The sequence below is a fragment of the Orycteropus afer genome, unplaced genomic scaffold (genome assembly GCF_000298275.1).
Source record: "Orycteropus afer afer isolate SDZICR_OR568_19922 unplaced genomic scaffold, OryAfe1.0 scaffold00009, whole genome shotgun sequence".
NCBI lineage: Eukaryota > Metazoa > Chordata > Mammalia > Tubulidentata > Orycteropodidae > Orycteropus > Orycteropus afer.
This window is the reverse complement of record NW_006921596.1, coordinates 7,954,134-7,973,795: the sequence shown is the minus strand read 5'-3', so window position 1 is coordinate 7,973,795 and position 19,662 is coordinate 7,954,134. Positions and strand designations below refer to the sequence as shown.

At 43.2% G+C, this 19,662-nt stretch overlaps 1 protein-coding gene across 1 annotated transcript in view; it reads left to right on the top strand.

The window, feature by feature from the left end:
• The window catches only part of ABCC12 (ATP binding cassette subfamily C member 12), a 77,669-nt gene extending 68,835 nt beyond the window's left edge, over nucleotides 1-8,834 (top strand). Inside the window, exons 23-29 of the mRNA XM_042781705.1 lie at nucleotides 200-289; nucleotides 2,260-2,449; nucleotides 2,921-3,080; nucleotides 4,925-5,003; nucleotides 6,008-6,121; nucleotides 8,473-8,637; nucleotides 8,742-8,834. Of these exons, the coding sequence (XP_042637639.1) occupies nucleotides 200-289; nucleotides 2,260-2,449; nucleotides 2,921-3,080; nucleotides 4,925-5,003; nucleotides 6,008-6,121; nucleotides 8,473-8,637; nucleotides 8,742-8,834 (891 nt within the window). The remainder of the gene's footprint in view (nucleotides 1-199; nucleotides 290-2,259; nucleotides 2,450-2,920; nucleotides 3,081-4,924; nucleotides 5,004-6,007; nucleotides 6,122-8,472; nucleotides 8,638-8,741) is intronic.
• Nucleotides 8,835-19,662: the final 10,828 nt, after the last annotated feature.

The following is a 19,662-nucleotide window of genomic DNA, read 5'->3' as shown; positions in this document are numbered from 1 at the left end:
TGGATTTCCGAGGCAGTATCACTACAGAAGTAGATTGCCCAACTGTCCTTCCCAGGAGTGGCTGGTGGGTTTGAACCGCCAGCCTTCTTGTTAGCAGTCAAGTGTCTTAGGCACTACGCTACCAGAGCTCTGAAAGGAGAAATAGCAGAACCCAAACGAGGAAAGGATCTAACTGTGGCTGTCTGTTCCTTTCCCATAGCTAAGTGGACTGCTCCAGGTGTGTGCGCGAACGGGAACGGAGACCCAAGCCAAATTCACCTCCGTGGAGCTGCTCAGGGAGTATATTTTGGTAAGAAATTAGGCTGTGAAAGAGTCGGGACAAATGGCCACTGGCAGAACTTATGCAAATATTTGAGGTTTTCCAGTGTGAAAGGGATCTTTTCAAAAAAGGAAATGTGACCATGTCACTTTTCTTAAAAATCCTTCACAGAGCAATCTAAAGTCCTTGATATTGAACATGAGGTTCACTATCAAAAAACATTTTCCTCAATGGTATTTTCTATACACAGAAAAGACAATTCAGTGGCTTACTTCGGTTTCTAAAACTTAATATTTGGCTTATTGAAATTGTAAATTTTAAGGAAATCTAACTCTTCTTTAAAGGTTTTTATGCTCAGCTTACAAGTCTCACTATTATTTGAAAAGTAGGCTAGCCAATTTTAGCAATCACTTTTAAGGGCCTTTGAATAATGTTTGGCTCCATTTACAAACTTAATTAAACACTTTTAAGCATTGTAAACTACATTTTAAAATTTAATACATTCAATTTCCCTTTTAATTACTTGGATTATCTGATTTAACAAACAAATCTTCCTTAGGTTGTATAAGTCTGATAAATATGGTGAGCTTTATGTTCTCATAAATGCTCCGAAGCTGTATGTAAACAGTAGGCTTTTAACTTAAAATCATGTTTAAATCAATTATTCAATTATACACTTAAAATTAGAATCACAATCCTGTATTCTATTAATATTGTAAACACTTAAAACACCAAATATGCAAACTCTTTAAACTACTGTGGCAGTTTTGCTTCTCTTAAATATTTTTATTAATTGTAAACCTTCTAGGGGTTAAAAAAACTCTCTAGGGATACAATTATTTTCTCAGCTAATTAAAGTGGCTTATTGACCAGAGATTTGAGCTGGTCAGCCACCATAATGGGCCCCATTTCTTGTCACTAACAAGGACTTCTTCATAACATAAGAGGAGGGCATGGTCTTGTAACCCAGCCAAGCTGCTACATTTCTTGTTTAGACTTTGCCTTTCAGGAAATTTAAATGCCTTGGCCATGTAACTCTGAAGACCTCTGGACTTGACATCCTGCATCTTTATTGTCTTCCTGCTTCTAGCACCATGATGACTCTTTGTTGGTGTTATTGTTACCTACCATCCCATCAGCCTCTGACTAATGGTGACCCCATGCACAATGACTGTTATGATCCATAAGGTTTTCAATGATCGCCAAGCTTCCTAGTCTGTCTTAGATTGGAAACTCCATTGAAACTGTTTGGTATCGCAACATGCAAACTTCCACTGACAAACAGGTGGTGGTGAATCATCAGGTGTATTGGCTGGGAATTGAAACTCAGTCTGCCAGAGAGAAGACAATTATTCTACTAGTGAACCACCAATGGCCCATGATGACCCTTAAAGATGTTGAAATTGTGTATCACTGAATTCTGCAAATCTGAAGACTCTGTTTGGAGTCGTCACCCAGCTTCAGGGTCACACTGCTGACACTTGCCCAGGTCTATAAGGCCCCATGTGACCTGTGCTTTGCCTATTATTCTAAGTCATCCATCCCTCTATTCACAAAGCTCCAGCCACACTATTTTCTTTTTCTTCTTCCAGTCATCCAAGATCATTTTGACCTTGGGACTTTTGTACTAGCTGTCCTCTCTACCTAGAAGGCTCTGGCCTCAAATCTTGTAGCTGGCATCCTCCTTTCATTCTAGGTCTCAGCTTGAAAGTCGTCTTCTCATAGAGACCTTCCTTGACCCTCAAGTTACTTTTACCACCATAGCTCCCTATACTCGATTCCAATACCCTGCTTTATTGTCTTCATTTCTGAAAATGTTATTGTTATTTATTATCTGACTTCCCACTGGTATGTGGATTCTTTGAGTGCAAGGTCCTTATTGGTCTAGTTCATTGCCAGTGAGCTCTGGGGCCTAGAATTGTGTGAATGGATGAATGAATGAATGAAACGAGTGGAAAAGTGAATGGCTATTTATCTTTCGTTCATTATTCTGTTTTCAGTCCTGTGTTCCTGAGTGCACTCACCCCCTCAAAGTGGAGACCTGTCCTAAGGACTGGCCGAGCCATGGGGAGATAACATTCAAAGACTATTGCATGAGATACAGAGACAACACTCCCCTTGTTCTCAATGGGCTGAATTTGAACATCCAAAGTGGGCAGACGGTTGGGATCGTCGGAAGAACTGGTTCTGGTAAGGATAAGCTGTACTTTTTTTTTCTTTTTTCCTCTTGGGTTGTTTTCTTTGAATTTCCACTGGATGTGGTAGTTAAGTCCCACCAGAGAGTGTAGCATATATGTAGTGGATTGGCTGTTGTTGTTTTCTCCCTCTCAAATCTCTTTACTGTAAATTAGGATTTCAGGTTGAATGGGTGTGTAGCACTGGAAGCAAACACACATCAGTTTTTGAATTAACTAAATGAGAATCATTCCTGCTGAACGAGGCCCAGAGGATGAGTAGTATCGCAATGGCCCCTGCAGTCGTGGGCAGGTTAAGTGCATTAGGGCTGCCGATTGCTGCCAATATAAGGAGGAGTGCCTGTCTGCACAGCCCTCTGCACAGAGCCATTTTCATTGCATTAAAAATTCCCTTAATTAAATGCCTGGATATGATGGAAGTACAAGCTGATGCTTGATTTGTTGTTCTTCCTTTTATCGTTCCCAGGAAAGTCATCGTTAGGAATGGCCCTGTTTCGTCTGGTGGAGCCAGCCAGTGGGATGATCTTCATTGATGAGGTGGATATTTGCACCATCGGTTTGGAAGACCTTAGAACCAAGTTGACTGTGATCCCCCAGGATCCTGTCCTGTTTGTAGGTACAGTAAGGTAGCTGTTTTTGATCATTGCGCATTCCTATTTTCAGATAGTGAAATGAGATGGACCAGGAGCTTTGTGAATTCCCTGAGACATGGCTATCCAGGGCTGTTTATCTGAGAGAAACAGCATCTTGAGGTGCTCATAAGCACTGCTGATGCTGTTTCTGAGAGAAGCCCTGGGAGGAGCTGGGAACCAGGGCCCTGAACATTATTTATATTTCATAAATTACATTATTAATAAACAATGAGCAAGATGCTTATACATGGGGTGAACAGATGTCCTCATTTTCCCATGAAAGCCCAGGTTTATACCTTTGCCCCAGCATCCCATCTGGTTTTGCAATGGCCACTCTCAAAAGTGTCCCAGTTTGCACAATAAATAAATGATTACACTACTTAGGTAGTCATCTGCTGGGAAGTACATTAATTCATTCCCACTTAGGAATGAACGTTTAATATGTTCAGCTGCTAACCAAAAGATCGGAAGTTCTGGTCCACCCAGAGGTGCAGCAGAAGAAAGTTCTGGTGCTCTACTTCCTAAAGATCAGCCACTGAAAACCTTATGGAGCACAGTTCTTCTCCAACCACATGGGGCCACCATGCATTGAAGTTGGAGTCTGCCTAATGGCAACTGGTTAAGGAATGAACAGAAGCTGTGAAGAACTACAAGAACAGTAGGGTTGTAACTTCTGGGAGCTCAAGATCTGAGGTCAGGGCACAAGGAGAAGACCATAGAATCAAATTAAACCTGAAAATCCCATCAGAAGATGCCACCTGGAGTTCAGCCTAGAATTTTTTAGTTAGTCCAGTGCAGCGGACTAATTGAGGGACTAATGTGAGAGATCTTTCTCCCAGTGTTGTTGTTGTTCTGTGCCATTGAGTCAGACCCGACTCCTAGTGACCCCTCCTTGGGTTTCCGAGGCAGTATCATTATGGAAGTAGATTGCCCGACCTTCCTTCTGAGGAGTGGCTGGTGGGTTTGAACTGCCAGCCTTCTGGTTAGCAGTCAAGTGCCTTAGGTACTATGCTTCCAGAGATATATAGGGGGACTCTATATAGAAATTATATATGAAAAATACATTCCACATCTTGAAATTCTAGACTCTCGCCCTTCATACTCACCCTTTGCAAGGCCCTGGAAATTGTAGATGTGCCTCTTGGATCTCACAAGATCACTTTGAAGGCGGAGTGAGTAGAATGGCAGACTGAATTGCTCTCTCTTCCTTTCTCTCTGCCAAGGAGATGAATTTGTACCAGGTAAAATCCACACTGAGTGGTTCAGTGGTAGAGTTCTCACCTTCTATGAGGAGGAGCTGGTTCAATTTCTGGCCAATACACCTAATGTGAAACCACCATCCATTTCTCAGTGGAGGCTTGCATGTTGATATGATGCTGAATAGGTTTCAGAGGAACTTCCAGACTAAGATGGACTAGAAAGAAAGGTCTGGCTATCTACTTTCAAAAACCTGCCAGTGAAAACCTTATGGATCACAATGGTCTTATCCTGTTGTGCATGATAGCAGCTAACAACAAAAAAAAATCCACTCTGCTGCATGTAGCAATGGAAAGACCCAAATGTGTCTTCTTGGGTGCCTAGCTCAGTATTACCTCTTGGCAGCAGTATATATGTCCCTGACTGCCTCAGTGCTCTCTGCTTGGTCATGGGGTTGTGGGTCCTTAGTCTTATGGCTGAAGTTGGTCTATCACGGGCTACTGTCCTGGGCTGACACAACTTTGAAGCTGTAGAGCCATTACATACCACCACCACCACTTTTCCCCATGTGCTGCAGAAAATGTGCTCCCCCAGCCTCTCATCCTCAGAAATCCAGCACCCTCTCCTTTCTCTTATTGCAGGTACAACTTGGATCCCTTTGGTAGTCACACCGATGAGATGCTCTGGCAGGTTCTGGAGAGAACATTCATGAGAGACACAGTACGTTTCTGGGGCTGTCCAGGATGAATCAGCTTCCCATAACCAGTGCTAGCTATCTTGCCCAGGTTTTAACTCCACAAGCACCTGGCCCAGCATTAGACCAAGTTTACTGTGGGCACCACATAGGTCAGTTAATACGATTGTCATTTACTCCTTATTATGAAATGCAACAACAGATAACATTGATTAGGCCTCTGAGATGATCCAGCTGAGACCTCTACATTAATCATCTCACTTGAGCCTTATTACAACCCTCTGAGGTTGGTACTGTCACCCCATTTTTAGAGATACAGAAATGGAGTCTCAGGGCAGGGAAGTAACATGTCCAGGCTAGTGAGTGGCAGATTGGAGCCTTGAATCCAAGTCCATTTCACTCTGGAGCAGATGGAGTGGCCGCCTGCTTTGCCAATGACCTTATGACACCAGAGAAGGGTAAGAGGTATGGTGTGTACCAGACATGGTAACAAGTATGGCTGCTTTGAGTGGACTGAACCGTCTGGGAAATGAGACCTTGACCTGTAAGAACATCAGAGTCAGCTGGGGTCACCAGATGTGCATGACCACTTCTGCAGCCCAGAGAGAATGTTTCCCAGGACTTGACACTAAGATGAGCATCTCCCAAGGCCACCTTGAGTTGTTGGGGTAACAAGTCTCACTCTTCCTTGGTCACCCATGGCTATTTTGTCCATGGAAGTAGGGACCCTGAAAGGCGTTTGGACTTGTGTGTCCTCTAGGGCCACATGTGCTTGATTTGTACTCTTTGGCGATGTGTCTACGGGGTTCTATGAATCATACTGTGATTTTAAATTATTATTGTCTGCCTACTCCCTGGTCTTTCCCTAGTGCCTGTTTGCAATATTGAAATGATTGTTGTTTTGCATTTTTTTTTCCACAGTAAAATAAAGCAGGCTGATAAATGCAAGAGAAGGGGGCAATCAATATAGGCAATGCAGAACAATTTTATAGATCACCAGCATAAATGTGGCATTTTCTGTGTTTTATAGATAATGAAGCTCCCCGAAAAATTACAGGCAGAAGTCACAGAAAATGGAGAAAACTTCTCAGTGGGGGAACGTCAGCTGCTTTGTATGGCTCGAGCGCTTCTTCGTAATTCAAAAGTATGAAACCAGCACGGAAAATGGATTGGTCAAATTTTGGATATTTCCCGCTGTGCCACTCCATCCAGGAGGCAGAACCATGCGTTTGTCTTTCAGCAAAGAGAGACCAATTGGGCCATTTAAAAACCAATCACTTTTCCTTAAGACAAAGTTGTGAGGGGTAAAAATTGAAAAATAACAGCCATTTACAGCAATAGCACCTTCCTCCCTGGGGCCTCCCCCTGGGAAATCTTGCTTTGGTATTCTCTCTGTTCTTCCAAGTAGTTTGAGTCTGAAAAATCTGTCTCTCTACTTTTTACCTTTGTTCCTGAACAATCTTGGGGCCTCATAAACAGTACCAAGAACAGTGAAGAAAGTCATCAGGATGCTAGGATATGAAAATTATAAAATTTATACATATTTTTCCTAGTGACTTAGGCATCCTTGCTTACTGGTTTGGGGACAGGATTGATATTGCTTTAGAAGCTCCATTCTCTGAATCTTCATCAAACCTGTAACCTACTGGGTGTTCTCTAGTCCTGGTAATGACAGGGGAAGGGGAATCAGTATGCATTTAGAGCTTACTGTGGCTTCACACACTGTTAAGTGGGTTATGTGTTGCCTTTGACATGTTATGCTCATAACAGATGAGAAAACAAGTGCCTTGGGGATGGTAAGTAAGAGAGTCAAATAGACTTTAGGCCCAAACTTGAGTCTTCTGATTTTCAAACCATCATTGAGGTAGGCAGGATAATGGCTTTCCCCAAAATATTCACAATATGATCCTCAGAACACATAAATACGTCACCTTATATGGTGTTCTGGTTACCTAGTGCCACTCTGACAGAAATATACCACAAATGGAATGGCTTGAACAAATAGGAGTTTATTCTCTTACAGTTTGAAAGCTAGAAGTTCAAGTTCAAAGTGCCAGGCTCTAGGGGCTGTGTGGAAGCCCCTCGACCTTGGGTTTCAGCTCTGCCTCTTGCTCCTGGCTCACTGAAGCTAGAGGCATCTCTTCACTCAGGCAGCTACTGGCTGCTAAGGCTAACAAGCCCAAGGTCGACAAATAAAATGACACAGTCCCGGTGTTACCAAACCACATGGCAGGGCATTAATTCAAGTCCATTGTAAGTCCCAAGATCAGCAGAGCATGGCAGTGTGCTCAACATGGCTACATACAAGGTCCAAGAGTGCCATAAACTAGAGACTATCCCCAAGGCTTCTCCATATATATATATGTGTATATATATATATATATATATATATATATATATATATACAGGAAGCAGACCACATTCCCTAAGGCAGCTACTCCCACTAGATTCCACCATGGAGTTGATTACCAGTCTCATCATGGGGAATAACTACATCCAGCTGTCCAGCCACTCAACCAGGCCCAGCCAAGGTGACACACAAACTGAACTACCACATATGGTAAAAGGAACTTTGCAGATGTAACTAATTTAAGGGTCTTGAGATGAGGAGGTTACTCTTGATTACCCTGGTGGGCCCAGAGCATTTACAAAGGTCCTTACAAGAGGGAGGTAGGAGGGTCAAAGAGAGAGTAGGAGATGCAATAGTGGAAGCAGACATAAGAGTGACACTAGGGCCATGAGCCAAGGAATGCGGGCAGCTGCTAGAAACTGGAAAAGAAAAAAGGAAACAGATTCTTCCCTACAGCCTCTAGAAGGAACACCACTCTGTCAACTCCTTGATTTTTGCCCCAGGAGACTCATTTTGAACTTTTGACCTCCAGAATTAAAATACAGTAAAACCTGTGAAAGCTGGAGCCCATTTAAGGCAGAAACCTGTCAGAGAAAGAAAACTCAAATATTTTCCACTAATAGAGAGTGATAGAAAAGTGGCGAGACTGCAACCTATCAAAGGTGGAAAACTTGTGAGACCTGGAAATACAAGGCAATCCCATCTAGTTCTGGCTCTCACAGACTTCACTGTAAATTTGTGTTGTTTTCAGCCATTAAATTAGTGACAATTTGTTACAGTGGCAAGAGGAAACTAATAACAAGTGCCATTCTGATACCGTCTGCTCTTCTGATAACTCATGTTAGCATACTGGATAAAGCCTGTGGGCTGTTTCTTCCTACCAGTCGGTAAGGTTAGAATAAACCCCTTAAAAAGAAGGGTAAAGGATATATAACCTTATTCTTTCAGCAAGTCCCTCTGAGGGAAATGAAGGTGGTATAGTGTGGCTTTTATTTTGATATATTTTTTTGACTTCTTGTGATGTTTGCTTAGCTCATTACTTTTCAGTCTATCTTCTTTTTAAATAGCTACAGCTAAAGCTATACATTTTCCTCTAGGTACTGCTTTGGTTTTGTATAACTTTTACAACATTCTTTTCCCGACAGATCATACTCCTCGATGAAGCCACTGCCTCCATGGACTCCAAGACTGATACCCTTGTTCAGAACACCATCAAAGATGCCTTCAAAGGCTGCACAGTGCTAACCATTGCCCACCGCTTAAACACAGTTCTCAACTGTGACCTTGTCCTGGTCATGGAAAATGGGAAGGTGAAGGATGATCTGTTAGCTTAACCTCCTCAGAGGGTTCACATGCTTTGGGCTTTGTTATGGTGGGTGGATAGTTTCTGACAGCATCAGTTCTTCTCTTTCAGGTGGCTGAGTTTGACAAGCCTGAAGTCCTTGCTGAGAATCCAGATTCCGTGTTTGCAATGTTACTAGCAGCAGAAAACAAAGTTCGATTGTAACGGTCCCCATGTGGGGTCACATCACATGATATCTGAAGAAGAGAATGTGTGTGATGAGTACGTTGAATCTGCAGGAGGGCTCTCATCTCAGCAGGCAGTCCTCCTTCCCACCCCACGGAGCTCAGGCTGAGCTGAGGCAGATACAGTTTTCCCTGCCTTGTCCAGTCCAAACCACCTCACCTCTTGGCAGGCTTGGGGTTGGTTCTGGAGGCAAATGGGGGCAGACAAAGCAAGTTGATTAAAAAAAACTGCCCCTCACTTCCTGAAACCCCAAGAGTCCCATGTATCCCTACCAACACCATCTCAGTGCCTAAAAATGGACACAGTGTAACATCCAGTTAAAAACCTGGAATGCTTTTAAACAGAATGGAACTTGTAAAGATTTCCTTGCCTCGTGATCAAAAGGGCAGTTTTCTTCACCTAAACTCCTATTCATTTCTATCTTCCCCGTGTGACAAACAGTAACTACACAGATCTGTAGCATGAAGGATGGATTACAGTGTTTGGCCAATTTTTTTTTTTTTTTTAAATCACATTGTATGTTCTTTTTGATCGATTAGAATAACCAGGAAAACAAAATGCTGGAGTTTCTCTATAAATGACATTTTTATATCTTCTTTATTGGTCATTAAAACACAGTAGGAAATTAAACTACCCTGAAATGTTGCCGTGCAATTATTTTACTGAAGATCTTCCAATTTCTGTGCTCATTCCTCCCATAGACCCTCATTGTGTTCTCCTTTGACTCAGTCATAATGCTCACAGAATTTTCTAAAGGGCTTTCTTTCCAATCTTAAGGCTCACAATGACACATGCAAGTAAGACATATTCCAAGTAGCCCCAGGAATGAGCACTGCTCATTTACAGTGACATTTGAAGGAGAAAAGAACAGAAAATTTGAGAGGCCCTTGTACAGGAATCCCTAGGAGGCACACATGGTTATGTTTTTGGCTCCGAACTGAAAGGTTGCCAGTTCAAACTCACCCAGAATTGCCTTGGAAGGAAGACCTGGTGATTGCTTACAAAAGGTCATAGCCATGAAACTCTATGAAGTGCAGGTCTACCCTGCAACATGGGGGTCACATGAGTTGGAGTCAACTCAATGGCAAGTATTTTTTTGTTGATGTGTACAATACTTGGCAAAGGCCACACCCTGAGGACTGAAGTTCTTGGTGATGTTTCCTGGACTTAGGACAGAGCACAGGACAGTACTGGTCAGCAAAGCTTTCATTTGGTGCTTCCCTGCTCTCCATTCCTCTTCTGAGTCTTGGCCACCTACCTCCTTCCATCCTCTCAGATATGGAGGAAGGCACAGTGCCTAGCACAGAGTGAGTGCTCAAGAAACATTGTGGCATAAGCAAATGACAACATCTGATGAACTCATTCAAATACAGGCTGTGGAAACTGGTGTGCTCACATCCCAGGTACATTTAAGGGCCTGATTTTTACACAGAGAAGCCAACAGCCAGTATCTCAAGGGCTGGGCTTGTACAGTTGACCTCCAATCAATCTTCCTCCTGTTTTCCTCTGACCAGCATCTGCAGAGCCAACGGCAGAGGCCCCAGAGGCAGAGGCAAGTCCGGGCTCAGCTCCCAGTCAAGTGAGTGTGCTGAAATCTGGCCAAGGCAGTTAAGCAGTCATGCTGCCATCAGCTCAGGATGCACACCTGGAAGGTGGCAGGAAAGGACATGAATGAGGGGGATCCTTTCACAGGCAGGTCCACACCATACTTGGAATCTCCAAGGTGAAAGGACTGTGTATCTTTACATGGTTCACTGCCCTGACCGGAGTTTTTCCTATGGTATGCAATCCTGACCTAGAGACCATCAAGCCCATGTCAACCAAGCTCCAGAGCAGCTGTTGTGCCAGGCTGAGTGTGGTCATTCAATGACTCTTCCAAATGTGGTGGCTAGACCTAGCAGTTCTGGCTGGCTACATAAAATGTGGCAGCTAGACCTAGTAGTCCCTGCTGGTTACATAAATCCATGCCAGCTATATGATGGGTAAACCAAAAACCAAACGATGCTGTGGCATCGACTCCAACTCATGGTGACCCATGTGTGCAGAATAGAACTGTAATCCATAGAATTTTCCAGGGCTGTGACCTGTTGGAAGTAGATCACTAGGCCTATATTCTAAGGTGTTTCTGGATGGATTCCAACCACCAACCTTTGGATTAGTAGCAGAGTGTTAACTGTTTGCACCACCTAGGGACTCCTGCGGGGAGATCCCTAGAGTCAATTCTGACTCATGGTAACCTCATGTGTTATGGAGTAGAACTCTTCCACTGGGGTTTTCTATGGAAGCAGATTGCCAAGTCTTTCTTCTGTGGCACTGATTGTGTTTTGGTTCTTTAGTGCTGCTCTAACAGAAAATACCACAAATGTATAGCTTTAACACACACAGATTTATTCTCTCACGGCTTTGGGGTCCAGAAGTCTGAGTTCAAAGTCCCAGCTATAGGAGTTGGGTGAAGACCCCTTGACCTCAGGCTTCATTCAGCTCTGCCTCTTGCTCCCAGCTCACTGAAGCTACCAGTGTCTCTTAACTCAAGCAGCTACTGGCTGTTGAAGCTTACAAACCCAAAGTTGACAAGTGAAATGGCATAGTCCCAAGATTATCAAGCAACACGGCAGGCTACTAGTTCAAGTTCAGGAACAATCTCAAGATCGGCAGACAACATGGCAGACTATTGAGATGAAGACTTGGCCAAATGCAGGGTTCAGATGTGGCCAAAAGCTAGAGATTTTCCTCAAACTTCTTAAATATTGGAAACAGACCGTATCCTTAAGGCTGCTCACAGTAGATTCCACTGTGGAGCTGGTTACTATTCTCATCATGGGAAATAACTACCTACATCCATCTGCCCAGCCACTCAAAACCAGGCTCAGTGAAGTTGACACATAACCTTACTTACCACAGATGGGTAGGTTTGAACCACCAAATTTTAGATTAGTAGTTGAATGCAAACTGTACTTGCCACCAAGGGAGCTTGGGGTGAGGGTGGAGATAAGGGTGCTTTATTTTTGACCAGTTTGGCTCTAGCCAAATCAAAGTTGTGATTTTGAGGAGATGTTTCCATGCAGGTAGAAATTAGCTAAGGCTACAATGTCCTGTGGCTCACTCAGATGTACTGAAAGATGAGTCACTTCCTACAACTTGTTTTATGTCCATGCTCCTGTTGGCTTTTACAGGACAGAACCAAATACTTACATAAGTCCTAACATCTGGAGAGCACTTATGATGGGCCAGGTACCATGATAAGCATTTTTACATGAATGATTTAATATAATCCTCATTTCACAAGATGGATATTTCAATTATTCAGAGTTCCTTGAGGTTAGTTACTTCGCTAGAGGCACATAAGAAGGAGAGAGTAGAGCCAGGATTTGAGCCCTAAGAGTCTGACTTTAGAGCCCCTGCTCCTAACCCCTCCACAACAGAGTCTCTCATGCCCTTTCCCTTTGGCCTGTTGCAATGACACTTGATGGTCATCAGCATGGAAGAGAAGAATAACTTCTGGGCCTATGTGTGCAACAATATGAATCTTCTCAGTGAACCCACGTTCCCCACAGCCCTTACTGTTGCTGAAATGTTAGCCAGGGAAAGATGTTGAACAATAAAACCAGCTGCCATTGAGTCAATTCTGACTCATAGAGACCCCACATGTGTCAGAGTCGAACTGTGCTCCACAGGATTTTCATGACTGTGACCTTTCAGAAAAGATCACCAAGTCTTTCTTCCAATCTCTGAGCAGGTTCAAATGATTACCCATTTGTACCACCAGGACTACCTAGTATGTTGGATAATAATCACCAATATTTAGCCAACATTCATCAAAATACATGCTTAGCTCATTGACTCCTTGCCATATTTCTGTAGGGTAGGTACAAGTGTTATCTTCATATCACTGAAGAGGAAACTGAGTCACCGAGAGCATAACTTGGCCAAGGTCACATCAGTTTCAAAACTCAAGCAGACTGCCTCTAAAATGTGTTTCCTAACTTCAGGAGTAATATTAATAAAAACAGATTTTCCAGGAGAAAGAGTTGAAAAGGCTGTGTATTGGTCAGGATAGACATAGTTATGCTGCTGTAACAAATGACCACAGATCTCAGTGGTTTCTTACCTTTTCATGTTATACATCCATCGTGAGTCAGCTGTGGTTGTACCTCTTAACCTCTTTACTCTGGGTCGTAGCCTGACAGAGCTGCCTCTGTCTGGAATATCACCAATCTCATGGTGGAGAGCAAAGACAGACATGGTGATGACAAGTGACACAGGCCACTTTCACCTATGAATCATGGACAAAAGCAAATCACATGGCCACTCCTGAGTTCAAGATGGTGGGAGTTATATAATTTATCAGCAGAGAAGGGCACCACAAGTCACATGACAAAGCTTGTCCCCGCAGAAATTTGTATAACCCTCTACTTGGAAGGGATAGCAAATATTTTAAACACAGACAATCTGGGTTTGGGTCTTGGTTCTGTCACTGAGTGGCTATGTGACCTGGGGCAAGTAACTTGCCCTCTCAGAGCCTCCATTCATTTCCAATCTATAATTTTTTTTTAATGCTAAGATCCTTTTCAGCTGTGTCTTTCAATCCAGGAAAAACCAAAAGGGGATATGAAGTCTGTTTCTAGAGCACTGACAACAGTCCTGGTGACACAATGGTTAAGCGCTTGGCTGATAATCAAAAGGTTGGCAGTTCAAACTCATCAGCAGCTCCCCAGGAGAAAAAAACCTGGCAATATGCTTCTGTAAGTATTATAGCTTAGGAAACCGTATGGAGCAGTTCTTCTCTGTCCTATAGGGTTGCTATGGGTAGGAATCAACTAGATGGTACAAAACAACACCAGAACATTGACAGGGTTGAATGAAACTTTCAGAAGGGTTATAACCAGTACCAGTTGCCATTGAGTTAATTCTGAATCATGGCAGCTCCATGGGTATCAGAGCAGAACGGTGCTCCACAGGGTTTTCAATGACTGTTTTTCAGAAGTAGATTGCCAGCCCCTTCTTTTGAGTCACGTCTGGGTAGACTTGAACCTTTCAGTTAGCTGAGAGCCTCAGAGGGATTACGTTGTTATGTGTGCCACTGACAGGGATTATCAGGCTCCATAAATGTAATTACATATTTTCTTCCATGTTAAATTTGTGCAACTGAACAAAGTTCAACCAAGTTCAGAGTCTTCTCTTAGTATCTACTTTAATACTAATTAGGAAATAAATTCTTTACATTTTTTTATCTTATTTTATTTTTGTGCCCTGGCTTTGCTAGGCTCTGGCCTTCATCTCCCCTACTGAGTGATCAGAGTCATGAATTGGAGCCTCTTGAATGTTCTTTGTTAGATGCCAGAAAAGAATGCAATAAAAAAAATAAGCCACTTGCATTGTTATTAAAAATTAATGACAAATTGCCTATGAAGTGCTTCACAGTCAATTATATCCTGATGCCAATTTTGAAGATGGGTGATCTAGACTAAAGGTGAGCAAACTACAGCCCAGGCTCCAAATTCACCCTGCCATCTATTTTTATAAATAAAGTTTTATTCGGACACAGCCATGTTCATCTGTTAATGTCTTGTCTATGGCCGCTTTCATATTCCAATGGCCCCGTAGAGCAGTAGCAACAGAACTGATGATTGTTGTAGCTTGAATAATTTATTTTCTGGCTTTTTACAGAAGAAGTTTGCTGACTCATGGTTTAGGCATCACTTGCAATTTGGATCAATGAAATATGGCAGAGAAGTCTGCTGGGGGTGAAGTAATAGATTCGGCAAAGTCCCCCCACCTCACACCCATGTTGCTTGGTCTGTATGTGGTGCCTGAAGCTGTGGCAGCTATCTTGTGAACATAGATAGTGGACAGAAGCAACAGGTCCTTTATGACATTGATTTATCAGCCCTTCAGCCACCCTACCTCTTGTTATGTGAGTTTTTTTTTTGTGGTTGTTATATGCCATTGAGTCGGACACCAACTCATAGCGACCCCTCCTTGGGTTGTTATGTGAAAGGATACATTTTCCTTATTGTTTAAGCCAGATTGAGTTGGGCTAGCTATTACTTGCAGCCAAAAACATCAAAAAATGTTACAGATGACTCAGTGCTGTCCTCTTTCCTGAGAAGATGTTGATCCTTATCTGAGGGAAAAAGAACCACAATCTCTGCCCTGGGAGGTATAACCATTCTCCTTCAATTTAGATGTGGCCCAACCAAGCATTAGTTCGCATCCAAGCAAAGGGAGTTTCCAATTCTTGTCTCTCACTAAAACTTCATGCAATTTATGAATACTTCCTTCATCTTCCTTCTCTAATGCTAGAGACCGGAACTCAGAAAGAACTCATGGATTTTAATTTTGCTATTCAAGCGCACACATCTGAAATTGGCTCAGAATTATTGGTAAAAATGTGAAAAGTTCTTTGCTAAGAGCTGGAATCACTTTGGCCAGAACAGTGTGATTTAAAATGGATTGAAAAATGCAGAAGGTCAGTTTGGGGTCAGATGGACGATCAAAGAAATCACTTTTCTTTTGGCCTTGTATAGAAGGTCATTTCTGGGTGAGGCTAAATTGAGCACTAAAACCTTCAAACACACGCTGATTTCCATGGAGATGGTTTGCTTGACTTCATGATGTGCATGTTATATTACTCCTACTGACAAGCTTGCTCTCTGGTAGGGCTGGCATTATAGGACCAGAGAAAGTCAGCTTCCACTGTTTTAGCACAAAACACAGTAGGAGCCAGGCTGACTTTTGACTCTCAGCTCCAGGGACTTTGGAGCTTTGGGTCTTCTCCATCTGGCAAGAAACACACTCAAAGACACCTAAATTTGGCTTAAAGCCACTTATTTTGCATTTCTTTTAACAAGAAATTTACACAGTGTGTAAGAATCTTAAAAGAGACAGTGGCCTAGCATCTTGCAAAACTTCTTCTCTAATAAATTACTCTTGAATGAATATTCTCATAGAATGGTAGAATACAGATAGGAACTTTAAGACTATAATCGTTATTAGCTATAAGCACTTGGCATACATGTTATCATTAAATCTTTAAAACAACTTATGAAGTAGAGATGATTTTCCTGTTTGCTCAGGGAGGTCACATAATCTTTCCAAAGTTACCCAGATAGTAGGAGGAAAAAGGATTCAAACTCCAGGGCTACCTTTCTCAGTTTAATCCCTTCACTCCACACTTTAGGATACTGAGTCCCAGAAACCTTAAAACTGGTCCAAATTCACCCAAAGAGTATCAGTGTGAGGGTTAGAATCCAGGGTCCTGCACTCCAGCCTGGGGCTATATCCATGGGCCCACACTGCATCACACTACCCTTGAAAAGTCTGACAGTGGGCAAGTTCTGTGACTCAAGCCATAAAGAAAATAGAAAGTTCTTTCCCCCAGGATGCTTATAATCTTACCAGGAAAAATGACTTAATAGTGTCAATGACCATAGAGTAAAATGCCAAAGGATGGAGTGTTAGGGTTAGGTTTGTTCATTCATTCGCTCATTCATTATTTCACATTCTCATTAACCCTTTCATTCTTTTCTTCTATCTTAAAAGGGAGGGACAAATGAAGGTTGGAAGAGTTGAGAAGGACAATTCAGGAGATGATGTAGCACAAGTAAAGGCCATGAGGTGATGAGAATCAGGAAGGCTGTTGCTGGATGGGGAAGTCATTGAAACAAAGACCTAGAGGTGAGATGAGCTTTTTGAGGAAGCCAGTGAGTGACTTGCCTAACTAGGGTTGAGGACCAACTGGAAAATTGTCAGGTACTCGCTTCATCTCCAAACACAGCTGATGACCACCAACGGCATGGATACAACCAGTGATGAGAGAACAGTTTGTTATGGAATAATTAGGACAGGTGCTGGGAAAAGCCTATTAGCAATAAAGGGAGTCAGGCCAAGGAAGAGCAGAGGCCCCAGACAATCGTGCTGCAGCAGAGACAGCTAAGCTATGGGGTTGGACTGCGGCAGGTTGGAAAGGCTGGGCACTATGAGAGTGAACGCTACAAGTGGCATGCAGGGTCACATTTGCAATCCAGAATTATACACGCTGCACCGCCAGCAGGAAGCTCTCCTGGGCATACAGTGGAAGAGGCAGAAGAGCCACTTTCCGTCTGGTGTATCAGTTTAAATTGTTTGCCTCTTTGCTTTTGTGAATGGTAAATCAAAGATCATCTGCATAGCGGGATCATTTAGGAAATGATGAGCCACTCTGTGCCGAGAGCACATTTGGCTTGGCAACCAAAAGGGTTCTTTGGTAAGTGGTCATAACGGTGCTACAACACTATTCAAATCTCTCCGTTTTCTCTAATGGAGGGATTTTAGAACCAAGTGCTCTCACTCTAAGTAAAGGCAGCATGTTAATATCTGGATTGGCAAACTGTAGGACAGGGAAGTGTGGCAAAGAGAAAAAAGTTGGGCCCTGGGATTCTAGTAAACACTATTCCTGTTCTACCCAATACCCTTGGGTTGATTGTTTCAGTGTGCCTTGGCTTCCCACAGTGAGGACCATTAATTCTTCTTCCCAGAAGCCTTAGGCATTGTGCTACTGGAGTTGCTTTGCACACACACAATGAAAGAAGTACCTAGAAATTTACATTCCCCCAAGGCAGTTTTTAATACACCCATTCCCTTGTCTTGGGGTAGGACTACTTACAAGTTTCCCTGCAAGATCAGGCTGCTGGTACCTTCTGCAGGACTTTGGCACAAATTGTATCCTTGCTTGGTGTCTTGGTTCTCTAGTGCTGCTGCAACAGTCATGCCACAAGTGGATGGCTTTAATAGTGATTTACTCTATTAAAGTTTAGGAGGCTTGCAGTCTGGGTTCAAAGTGACAGCTCTAGAGGCTGGGAGAAGGCCCCTTAACCTTGGGCTTCAGCTCTGCCTCCTGTTCCAGGCCCATGAGAGCTGGAGACGTTTTCTGACTCACACAACTGCTGGCTGCTGAGGCTGATAAACACAAAGTTGACAGGTAATATGGCACAGTTCCAAGATTAACAGACAATATGGCAAGTCACTAGTTCAAGACTAGACACAATCCCAAGACTGGCAGGAAATGTGGCAGGCCAATGAGATGAAGACTCAGCCAAATGCAGGATCCAGATATGCCAAAAACTAGAGACTTTTCTCAAAGCTTCTCCATATAGACTGGAACCTGGCCATACCCTGAAGGCAAGTACTTAGCTGCCCACAGAAGATTCACCATGGAGATGATTACAATCTCATCATGGGGAATGACAACATCCAGCTGCCCAGCCACTCAAAACCATGGCCCAGCCACATTTACACACAACCTTCACTACCACACTTGGCTTCCTCCTCTTCCCTCTCTTGCTTTTCCTTGGCCCTTACTGATTTCCCTGGAAGAATTTTTTTTTTTTGATAAATCACTGGCATAGGAATATTGTCTCAGGGTTTTCTTCTGGGGAATCTGACCTAAGACATGGCATCAAAGTAATCTGAGTTCAAATCAAAATCCATCATTTCCCACTCTTCAGCACCTATTACGTGACTACCACTCACTCTAGTGTTAGTCTAGGACTTAGGTGTTCAGATGATGCTGATCCCACCAATTAATTATCTTCTGGGGTGGGCCTAAGGAGTTCTGGTGGTGTAGTGGGTAAGGCATTTGGCTGCTTACCAGAAGGTCAGCAGTTCAAACCCACCAGCTGCACCAAGGGAGGAAGATGAGGCAATGAACTTCTGTAAAGATTTACAGCCTTGGAAACCCAATAGGTTTTGCTGTGAGTTGGAATTGACTGAATGCCAGTGGGTTTGTTTTGGGGTGGGCCTGGGATCTGGACCAGCTCAATCAGACTATCATAGTCCTGTGGCTGCTGTGAGAGGTTTGAGCTGGGCATATGACCCTACAAGGTCAGCCAGAGTCAATCCCAGGACTTTAGCTAGAACTAATGGGAAAAGGAGGAGTTCTCCTTCTGAAATAGTGGGTATTAAACCAAACCAAAGCAAACCCACTGCCACTGAGTCAATTCCAACTTATAGCAATCCTTTAGGACAGAGTAGAACTGTCCCATAGAATTTCCAAGACTCTGATAGCGCAGTGCCTAAGGCACTTGACTGCTAATCAGAAGGCTAGCAGTTCAAACCCACCAGCCACTCCTCGGAAGGAAGATGAGGCAATCTACTTCCATAGTGATACTGCCTCAGAAACCCAAGGAGGGGTCACTATGAGTCGGATCCGACTCGACAGCACATAACAACAACAACGCATAAATCTTTATGGAAGCAGACAGCCACATCTTTCTCCTGCAAAGCAGTTGGTGGGTTTTAACCACTGACTTTTTAGTTAGTAGCCAAGTGCTTAACCATTACAGCATCCAGGACTCCTTAGTGGGCACTACAGATCTATTACACTTCAAGCTACCACATGCCATTTTTGACATCACAAGGAGACAGTCAGCCTGGGAATGTAGCCAACACAAAAGAAAGTAGACCCAAGAGATGGAGAAGACGTTACCATGTGCATTGCTCATTTCTTGCCGGGTATCATGGCCTCTATTAATGGACCCCATCACCCATCTGTCAGTTTGTTGAACTATGGTGGCTTGCATGTTGGTATACTGAAAGCTATGCCACTGATAATTCAAATACCAGCAGGGTCACCCATGATGGACAGGTTTCAGAGGAGTTTCCAGACTATGACAAGACTAGGAAGAAAGGCCTGACAATCTACTTCTGAAAATTAGCCATTGAAAGCCCCATGTGGGTTGCCTTCGGGCAACAGTGTGGTGGTTATGTTTGTGTGTCAACTTGGCTGGGCCTGGTTGAGTGGCTGAGCAGCTGGTAGTAGTTATTCCCC